This window comes from Achroia grisella, unplaced genomic scaffold (genome assembly GCF_030625045.1).
Source record: "Achroia grisella isolate CSIRO2021 unplaced genomic scaffold, CSIRO_AGI_Agris_v1 utg327, whole genome shotgun sequence".
Classification (NCBI taxonomy): Eukaryota; Metazoa; Arthropoda; class Insecta; order Lepidoptera; family Pyralidae; genus Achroia; species Achroia grisella.
In genome coordinates this window covers 1,416,737-1,427,820 of record NW_026712799.1, presented here as the reverse complement: position 1 = coordinate 1,427,820, position 11,084 = coordinate 1,416,737, and the positions used below count along the sequence as shown (strand labels likewise).

The following is an 11,084-nucleotide window of genomic DNA, read 5'->3' as shown; positions in this document are numbered from 1 at the left end:
GAACAAAATATAGATAAAAAGTTGAAAAATTGTTTTCATAAACATATTTAGACTCTTTCGTAGTTCGTAGACTTGTATTCTGATACTAGCGCTAGATTATCAATTGTTATACATTTTCAGTTATACTTTATATATTTACACAGAATGTTTTATTTATAATAATAATATAGTATTTAGAAACACTATATATAAAGTTTCTACTTGTCTAATCAAAAATTGAGTCAAATAAAATAAAAGTCTTAAAATCAATTTGTATATCTACAGTTTAATGTTAATGTTACCGTATGTATCTAAATAAAGTGCCATAAGATATGTAAATTTATTAATTTTAAACGATACCTTTATGATCCGCTTGTATAATAACCTTAGCTTCGCTATTGAACAGCTGATCTGTTTAAACTTCAAAGCAATGGATGCATATTTGCTACTTATCAATCGAAGCTTTACCATGCTCTCTATTCTTTAATAATTAATTATAAATACCGATACTTAATTGTAAATGAAATGATACAGAGCACAATTTATTTTTTTGTAAATGATATTAGTTATTTAATGAATATGTATAGAATGCACCAATATTAATTTAAGAATCGCAATGGCTGCGAGATTTATACTACCAAGAAATGCTTATATTTCAAATTATGTAAAATTGTATAGTGCTTATAAATAACTAATGGCAACATTATATTACCTTTGTATATAACATGCCTATTTTTCTTTATTGTTCATGACAATATAATGCCTATGATGTTCATAATGTAGAATATCATTATAAATGTGAACGTTCGGGTGAAATAAAAACGTTTATCCGGTGGATAATTGCGAATACCATAGATTTTGTTTTATTTAAAACTTCGTATCCAAATAGATAAATCGAGGCCACAACATTTTTGTCTATACATGTGTATAGTAACCTTTACTTCACCAATACAGTTATCCAATAACGAAATTGAACGTATATTAAATATAATTTCGTGACTAATACGGCACGTCACATCTACGTGGCAATAAGTTTTGTAACGTGCTTTTTAACGTTCAGGCCAATTTCTAAGAGACAGAAAAATGAAAAAGAACACATTTTTATCTTCGTTTTATAGAAAAAGAAAATATTATAATGTGTTGGAAGCTTTGTCCCTAACAAATCTGATCTTAAAGTTGACGGGATATCAAGTGATTGCTTTAAATCATTCAAAATACGACACTGAATCTATGTTTTCATTTCTTGGACTATTTAGTTTTGTTATTTGGTCTTGCCTGTACTTCTACTGTGTTTATAATTCGCACGTTACGGATCAAACGGTTGTCCGATTGATGTTCAATTCCAAACTTAAACAGTATGGCGATATCTATGAGGAGTTTGCTACAACGTTCTACTTTCTTTATATGATGTGGAAACTTGGTTTTGACTTATTTGCTACCCCACGGTTTGCAAAAACTATAATTGCTGCTGACAAAATGATATCTGATATAGGCATGTTATTGGACTACAACAAAGATCGATGGCTCACAATTGCCACTGTAGTGATTGTCATATTTACTTGTATGCTTCGATCAATTTCTCTATGGTTCGTTATATCGAATATAAATATGCCTATTCCGTATGAAAAGTTATTTCAAAACATATACTCGGATAATTTGGCCCTCATAGTGTCTTGCTTTTATTGGTATCATTTATTCCTATTGCGAGAGAGGTACATGATGTTAAACAAAGTATTGATTGATATAAAAAATAAAAACTCGTGGGAATACATGATTTTCGTTCGTCGTAAGCCAGTGGATATGAACAAGGCGTGCCAGCTAGAAGACAAGTATGTTAGTGAGAAAATAAAGAGCTCTGCAAAAATATGTAGCATCCTATATTCAGCTTCTGAGATAATCAACGAATTGTTTGGCTTCGCTCTTTATATTACATTACTATTTTGTATGAACTATATAATAATATATATGTTTTATTTTATGGAAGCAACTGCCATGGGATTATTTCACAATATGCAATTATATTTAGATTTCTTAGTGTACATATTTTGGCAGATTATGTACTCAACAGTGATTTTGTTCATTAATGTCTACTGTGCTGAGTATACAGTGTTCGTGGTTCGTATATTTTAATTAATAAAGTATAAGAAAACATATTAAGGTCTAAAACAAAATATTATATACCTTTAGTATATGAAGTATTACAATATTATTGTTGGCATTGCTAAGAAACTAATTGCTCATTTCATTTGTCGTTATTGTTGTTAGTATAATCAGTTGTTTAAAAATACATTTTTGCATTGTATATTACCCAGATATGACTAACGAAAACATAATACATAGGCATCTAATTCATATTAAATATTTACTTTATTTGATTTCTTTCAGGTTAAAAAAATGTCATTCATCACCCATGAATTAATAAACAGTAACTTAAGCCCCGCTATCACGAAGGAGGTAAGGATGTCTACGACTATGTACCTAAAAAGTAAAATCCCATGACTTCAATGTTCAATATTTAAGGCGATACGAAATGCCAAGAATGGCGAGATTAAAAGTTTCGGGATAAGTTTGATGAACTAGAAAACGGAAAACTCAACTCAACTGCTGAGAGTATATACTAACAACGAAAAATAGAAATTGAAGCTTGATGTCTCGCCGGCGTCGTAGTGGTTTTAAACTATTGTTACTATTTTTTTTTATTGGGTTGTTTGGGCTTTTGTCAGGTGCATCTGTAGCACTACGACATACATACATCTATTGTGCTCACCCTCTTCAAAATTCGCTACTTGTCCCTGATGACCCCAGCTTATAAGGGACAACAATTGTTAGGATATTGTTACTAGCAATACACGAAATTAGGTAACCTTATTTTTATATAGGAATGGCAAATAATCTGAGGGTCTACCGGATGGTAAATAGTAACAGTTGCGTCGTCGCTTAAATACCTGAATAGCACTATGGCATCAATCATTATCATGTGATACCTACTCATGATAGAAGACATTAATTGTTAGACATAGAGGACTAATCTAATTAGTATTTGATGAATAAATGAGGTATATATATATATATATATATATATATATATATATATATATATATATATATATATATATATATATATATATATATAAAAGCAAGAGTTATTTGTTAAATTACAAGTAGAGGCAAAAATATTGTTATATACAGGAATATAATCTAGACGTGTCTTTGTTTAAAATCAGGCTATGCTGCTCTCCCAACAATTGCTGCATCAGCGTCTAATATTCACGGCTTCAGGTTTTTACACATTAGATTATGAAAACCTGTATCAGGTAATTTTTATTAAACTACTATAGATATAGGCTTTAGTTAACATTATTAAACTACATACATATTTATATGTTTTCTCGAACATTTCACATATAGTTCAACGAACTGTTAGGTACCCGCGAGTTTGTGTACAAAAAGTTTAATTCCCTATATCACATTTCACACCATTTCAGATGATAATGTTTTTTGTAGAAAAAACTTAAAATTCAAATTTTGCTCAGGCTGTCACAATTGCGATCTCTGATTAGAATCGGACAGGAGAACTACTGTTTCCTTGTATAGATACATACTAATCATCATCCTTATACGTCTCTGGACTGGATTCATCATCTGCTTCTTCCTTATGCCATTTATTTGGGGTCGGCGTAATATGTTTTTCTCTTTCATTCATCCATATTCACAGTCATCTCATGCTCACAGATAAATCGTTATTGTTATTCATGTGTTTAAACTGTGCTATATTATACCAAGAAATAATATACTTTCTTAATTCTGATTTCAGAAAGCTATGACAATTGTGACCTTTATGCTGATGATATTACAATTTGTCTCAGATTCCGAAAGAAGACATTAACAACCCAGGTAATATAGGTAGTATTGTTTGGTTATTGTTACATTTTTTTAATATAATGTCTCTATTATTATTTTTTTACACAGGTGTTGACTCTACTCGAAACTATTGCAACCATTACATTGAAGCAATATTTTTAGGTTGCACGCGTCAATTTTGCAAGATTTAATGTACCTAACTACATTCAGAATTTAAAAGTATGCATGTATGTTATTTATGTTATCTGGTATTAACTAATAGTATTTATTATTAATTATATAAAATTAACATATGAATACTACAAGAGCAGCGAATGTTCTACTCTACTAAAATACTGTTCTACTAAAATACTCGTATGATAAGGTCAATTAATGATAATGATATGATGCTCCCGCTTGCGCTAACGGTATACCCTGGCGGTGCACCAGTAAAGGATAATAGGATGAGTAAGAAGTTAGATCTAACTATCCATCGTGGTGTACTTATCAGTATTTAACCATAGTGGTTTCCAAGGGGACCGCGTGTGGCTCGGCCTGTCATTATTTGCAATTTATAAGAATCCAATTCCCTCTCCTCTTGTTTCAAGATGTTTAACAATATTTTTTACATTTGTAACATGACACATATCATTGCAGAATTCTCACTGATTACAGGAAAACTTAGGTCTCCTAATGATGATAATATGCTAGAAATGTATAATTGAACCGAAGGGAAAGCCTAAGAAACCCTGTACGGGCATTGTATCTTAGTTTGAAAATATTTAAGTGTAAAATTATATATCGATAGGATTACTTTAAAATAAATGTCATTTATTAAACATTTATAAGTGTTTGATTTACCTCTCAAACAAAAAGATATATTTTGCAATTACGTTATTTGATTTTATGCATGATTAGTGTTCCTGCTGTAAAGGAAATTCATTGCATTAAGCTTAATTTGTTATTGAGCTATATCGACTTGGGTAAATGCATATATTGCTACGTATTTTTTAAATAGATTTATATTTGATATTTCTTTAATAACGAAATAATGTATAACAAACATTATCCCATACTGCTAAACATACATACGTAATAACTGTGGCTAACTCCAATAAAATTACAGTAAATATTTTCTTCAAATTATGAACTATATATTATGAATATGTTTGTTACATGGGACATAATATACAAATACAGATTGTCTTATAAAAATAATTAATATATTTTAATCCACGAAATTACGAATTTATAGTCTACTTAGTATGTCGGCCCAGGGGGTCTAGTGGTAGCGGTTTAGCACACCACTACTTTTGATGGTCGCGGGTTGGTTTCCTCACACAGTAAAAACTTTTATATTCATAGGTATGATTATTTGCATTTGTCTGGACGTTTTCTAAGTGTATTATGTGTGCATTTGGGACTAGATGACGCTCTGTGAATTAACTTGGGTCATTAGTATTATCATCATCATCATCTAAAAGATTGGAGCACAGCAGTCAACGTCTCACTATTGAGAAAAATCACTAGTTATACCATATAGACTCTAACGGTTTACTATAGGAAACGAATCTTTTTCGTTAGGGGAAGATATCCCAAGCTACTATGTGGACTAAGCAGCCTGATATAGGGCAAGCTTTTGAGTATTTCTTTTTTGGATGATGTATTGTGCATATTCGCGTAGACCATATTTTCAGGACGAAAAAACAATAATATGACAATTTAGAATTAAGTACCTATATAATAGAGCAGTAAGTACAATGGAGGTGGAGTCACATAAATATTCTACATACAAATATGTGTCATCAGTGTATCCATATTTACTATATAATTATTACAATTATAGTTTTATTTCATTAAATTATCTACTGTCGTATCATTTAATTTCATCACATGATGTGATATAATGAATATTAAATTTAAGTTAGAAGTAAAATAAAACGTACCATTGCAATACAGGCAGTTGAGCATTGATATTGTATCTATTATTATATATGAGTATATTACTTATAACTGAATCTTAACATGGTAAAGAATACGTTCAGAAAATATATTGGGAAGATATTTTTTAAGAAATGTCAGAACATGGTAGAGGCTACCGCTATGGCATTTTGGCTTTTAAAATTAATGGGCTATCAAGTACTGGGTTTAATAAGTCCCACGAAAACAACTGTAGTTTCGAAATTTTCTTATTTTGGTTTCTGCATGTATATTTTTTGGTATTCCTTATACTTATATTGTTTTTCCATCGCTTTTCAAAACGATCAAACCGTTCTTCGATTGTTATTTAATACCAGGCTGAAGCAGTATGGTGAAATGTATGAAAAAGCTGTGGCAATTGTATATGTTGTATATTTGATGTGGAAATTACCCTTCAGTTTGCACAATGACCCGAAGTACGCACGACAGATTTTTCAAATGGATGAATTATTAGAGAAATTAGGAGTACTATTGGATTATAACAAGCACGTGTTGGTGTCGTTCACTATTGGTGTGGCTCAGTATGGTGTATATTATTTACGATTATTTACCATATGGTACGTTTTACATAAGCTAGACATGTCTATACCGTATGCAAAAATTTACCAGGGCGTATACCCTGATACGCTGTCTTTTGTAATAACTTCCTGTTACTGTTATTATTTAATGGCTCTAAGAGAGAGACACACAGCTGTAAATGATGTTCTTAGAGATATAAAGGAATCCATACGTCCCCTGGAGAAATCAGAGGAATCGCGATCAGCCGCAGAAATTCAAGATGTTTGTGAAAAAATCAGGCTGTGTGCTAAAATTAATACCATAATGTACGCAGGGTCTGAAACCATTAACAAACATTATGGCTTCACATTATTCATAACAATGTTATCAAATATTAGTTATATAGTCCTGTACATGTTTTATTTTATGGAAGCAACAGCGGCCGGTTTATATTTGGATCTGCAGAGATATGTTAGCTTTTTGACGTACGTGTTTTGGCAGGTTTTATATGCAGTTGTTATTTTTATTTCGAATGTATATTTCGCTGAAAGTACCGTACGGGAGGTAAGTCCATTAATCATATGCACGTAATACAAAATACTGAGTATGACTGATATTTATTTTGTTTGCAATATAAACTCAAAATAAATAACTAATTTTAAAAATCTTTTACTTGTACAAAGCTGGTATTAGCTTGAGTAGTTTATGTAAGTATATTTTTTTAATTAATCAAAATACAATAACTACACCCTTGTGAAAGGCCCATTTTGCAATAATGTTATAAAATATATATTATAATAAATTAAATTATAAATACATATATCTAATTTCAGGCGAAAAAAACATCCTTCATTGTACACGAAATAGTAAATTGTGACTTTAGTCCTGAGGTTACGAATGAGGTGGGTGACTAATTAAACATACTAATATCTAAATATTTTCCATTCTAAATTATAAGATATAGAATTGTGAAAGAAAAAGTTGACAATTCGATTTTCTATTTGTAAATTATTTTATGATTTTCTATTTAACCGCTACGGTGATCTAGCGGTTTAGCACACCTTTAACTTCTGATGGTCACGGGTTCCACTGGGGTGTTTTTCATGTATATTATGTATGTATGTATAACACAGGCGCACCTTGAGACTAAATGTGTATTGTCCAGGGATATTATTATTATTACATTCGATCGGGTACAGTTCGGTTTTGGTTCCATTATAGATAAATATTGTTTATTTGCTTTACTTGTTACTTTGAGGTTTCCTTACTAAATGGTCAATTTAGTCTACACTTTGATCTTAGCTAAATGGCCGAGAAACGATATGATTTGATTGATTATATCAATGAAGAATATATCCATATTATACTATATTTATTATTTACTTAATTTACAACTATAAAACGAATTTGCAGTTTCACTTTCCTTATGTTTACGAATATATTTTAGGCAAGACAGTTCTCGATGCAGTTGCTTCATTTAGTGCCTAAATTCACTGCTTCCGGTCTTTATACATTGGATTATACATTATTACAAGAGGTCAGTATGACATGTGTATTATATTTCATAATTTAGAAGTATTGTCTACATAATAGAATATCTATATTGTGTAACTGATGTTATGAAATCAGTTATTCAAGCAATAACATAGAAGTTAAATTAAAAAGACATATTACATATATTTTTGTGTTTACTCTACTTTTTACTAGACAATGTGTAATTACAAATTTTTAGCACTTTGAATAAATAAAATAACGATGATTATTGTTTCATAAAATGAGGATAAAAAAATTTACAACAATATAATAATTTCTATTCCAGGGCGCCCGATCCGTATTAACTTTCTTGGTGATACTATTACAATTTGTCACAGATCCACAAAGTTACATTTAACGGGTTGAATTTACTATAAAGAGATTGAAAGTCAAGGTGTAAAGAATCAATGTCAATCGTGGAATGGAATCAATGAAGGTTTACTACCGAAGGTTGATTTGTATTAAGAAATGGAGAGATTCTTCAACTCTATGAGCTGCAAATTAAGGATTTCTATCAATTCGACCTCTAAGAATATATTTATGACGTCAGCCATATCTTTGCAATTCGCTTTCTTTTGAAAATGTTTGCTTATTAATATTAAAATATTTATCTGTATTTTATCACGATTCTTGCAGTGAATATATTACCAACATATGTGTGTTTAAACATCACTGTTGTTTACAATTCTAAATCTTATTATTATTAATATGATAAACGTGAAAGTTTGTGAGTATGGATGGATGTTTGTTACTCTTTTACGCAAAAACTACTCAACGGATTTTGTTGAAACTTTACAGCAATATAAGCTATATTACTGTAAAGTTTCAACATATATAATACATAAGAATAACATATAGGCTATAAATTTCACGCGGGTGAAACCGCGGGCACAGCTAGTATACTATAAATGAGGTTTATTATCATGATACATCATGATAATAAATTTCAATAGTGAAGACCAAGATGTCCAGCAAGCGATTCGTGTTAGGTATACTTAAAAACAAATGTGCTTCAAAAAGGCGAAGTGATATAGTGCGGCCGCAGCAATCTAGCGGTTTCGCATACCGCCTTAATTCATATTTATGAGCATAATTATTTGTATCGGTTTGGGTATTTTAGTTTGTATAACATGTATGTATTAAAAAAAAATATATGTATGTATTATATTTATATCAGTTGTCTAGTACCCATAACATTAGCTCTGCTTACCTTGGGACTAGATGGCGCTGTGTTAATTGTCCTAATATTATAAACGCGAAAGTTTGTAAGTATGGATGTTTATTACTCTTTCTTTTATAAGCATCAGAATATTATATAGGCTATATATTTTTATTGAAATTTAACGTGGGTGAAACCTCGGGTACAGCTAATATTATATATATTATTTTCACGGAAAATATCTTGTTTAAAAATATGTATAGTAGATTATGATCCTATTATACTCAGTGAAACGTGGACATGTTGCAAATGTTGTGATAACCACAATGTCAAATTACCAGTGATCATACATTATCCCAGTATATTACTATAAATGCCATTACGTTGGGACATGATTGCCAACATAATGGGAATACTTATGATCTGACGGTATAGCTGCTTGGGCTTGCAATGTGTTTTACGTACCAATGTTTTGCTGATCCTGAAATATTCTGATGAAACCTATTAATTCTATATACACAAAATTTTGATTGATTGTTTATTGGTCAGATGCAAGTTTCTTGCTCGTTCTTCTTGTGAGGAGACATGAATCCGAATGAGTAGTAGGTAGATTAAAAAAATAAGTATTACTATCCAAAAGTTAAACATTAAACAGAATAGAATAGAAGATGATTTATTCATATAACTTATATTTGAATAAATGATTTTCTATTCTATTCTGTTGTACAATCTGTGTACTCGGTAGATGTAAATACAGTTTGCTCGACTTCTACCGACTTCTTCGGAAATAGGATTTCATTGTTTTTTTATGCTTATATCTATTATGTATGTATGTATTTATAAGTAATGTTCATAACGAAGAACTACTTGACGGATTTTTAAGAGCTCATTCTGAATATTATATTCTTGAACTGTATCTAGTCTTTAGTAAATTATGATTGCAAGTGTTGATAGTAAGTAACAACAAGGCAATTAGGAGACCTAGTTAGGTTCTATGGTTGTTAACATACTGCGTCAATTTATGAAGTTACAAGAATATGGTGCAAAATGGTCAACAAAACAATAGATCAATTATAGTTGCATACTACGTACTCTACCTAATGATTGACCGCTTGAACCAAACTATAATCACAAAGATTAACATAATAATATTTATTCTTCCTGTTGTCAAACAAGATATATAGTGCAATATTGAATATTTATCCTTGACATTATCATAGAATTGATCTATAGTGATATTATTATTAAGAGTGAGAGTAGATTTTATTATGAGGAAAGTAAATTTTGGAAACAATGCACCGTTTTGTGAAATTCTTTCACTGTTTGAAAAGTAATTTCTGCCATAGCGAGATAATTAATCTACTATATCTTGTGTGCGATACACTGTGATGAATGCACCGTCATTCATCCCGAAGAAGAATCCGGATGAATTCTAAATAAAATAAATAAAAAGTAAGAGTAGATTCATTACATTCGCGTACACAGTTTATAAAATACTACCTGACCTTGAAAATTTTGTTTTTGCAATATAGATTATTTTTGGATATTGCCAATATAAATGAATTCTGGATATTGCCACTTTTATCATCTAGGTATAAAAAATAACCTGTTCTGAGAACTATCAAATATACGCCATAAAACAACACAAAAATCGGTCAAACCGTTTCGGAGGAGTTTGTATAACGAGCATTGTAAGAGATTGTCATATGATTAGTGATTATTAATTATTGTTATTATTGTTACATATAATTAACATTATTATTTGTAATATACATAGTATGATTACTGCGAAATGAACGTAAGTAGTAACGTAACGTTTTTAAATAATAATTAACATATACATTATATTTTAAACACAACGATTTACAATGTGTATTAACATGGGGAGATCGATACAGTCAATAGTGATCTATTGATTGTATATAAACAAGCATACACTCACATATTGGATCAAAGAAATCCCAGGTATTGGTGGATACAGACGTAAGTATAGTTTGGTTTCATAAATAACAAAGTGAACGAGTGGTTACAATGTTGACAGTGAATTTTTTAACATATAAGTATCAAATTATTAGAAATAACTATATTAATTAAG

At 30.2% G+C, this 11,084-nt stretch overlaps 2 protein-coding genes across 2 annotated transcripts; both read left to right on the top strand.

The window, feature by feature from the left end:
• Window positions 1–1,062: 1,062 nt before the first annotated feature.
• On the top strand, window positions 1,063–3,865 carry LOC131843712 (putative gustatory receptor 28b). Its single transcript, XM_059192426.1, has 4 exons — window positions 1,063–2,094; window positions 2,365–2,433; window positions 3,204–3,293; window positions 3,794–3,865. The coding sequence occupies exons 1-4, from the start codon at window positions 1,063–1,065 to the stop codon at window positions 3,863–3,865; spliced, it is 1,263 nt and encodes a 420-aa protein (XP_059048409.1).
• A 1,979-nt stretch (window positions 3,866–5,844) lies between these two features.
• LOC131843621 (putative gustatory receptor 28b) lies at window positions 5,845–8,188 on the top strand. Its single transcript, XM_059192294.1, has 4 exons — window positions 5,845–6,861; window positions 7,131–7,199; window positions 7,745–7,834; window positions 8,117–8,188. Exons 1-4 carry the CDS (start codon window positions 5,845–5,847, stop codon window positions 8,186–8,188), a joined length of 1,248 nt encoding a protein of 415 aa, XP_059048277.1.
• Window positions 8,189–11,084: the final 2,896 nt, after the last annotated feature.

Excerpts from the sequence above, each read along its gene's own strand:
- LOC131843621 (XM_059192294.1), top strand. The coding sequence starts at position 5,845 with ATGGTAAAGAATACGTTCAGAAAATATATTGGGAAGATATTTTTTAAG. Across the intron at positions 7,200-7,744 it reads GTCCTGAGGTTACGAATGAG|GCAAGACAGTTCTCGATGCA; the intron begins GTGGGTGACTAA and ends AATATATTTTAG. Across the intron at positions 7,835-8,116 it reads ATTATACATTATTACAAGAG|GGCGCCCGATCCGTATTAAC; the intron begins GTCAGTATGACA and ends TTTCTATTCCAG.
- LOC131843712 (XM_059192426.1), top strand. The coding sequence starts at position 1,063 with ATGAAAAAGAACACATTTTTATCTTCGTTTTATAGAAAAAGAAAATAT. Across the intron at positions 2,434-3,203 it reads GCCCCGCTATCACGAAGGAG|GCTATGCTGCTCTCCCAACA; the intron begins GTAAGGATGTCT and ends GTTTAAAATCAG. Across the intron at positions 3,294-3,793 it reads ATTATGAAAACCTGTATCAG|AAAGCTATGACAATTGTGAC; the intron begins GTAATTTTTATT and ends TTCTGATTTCAG.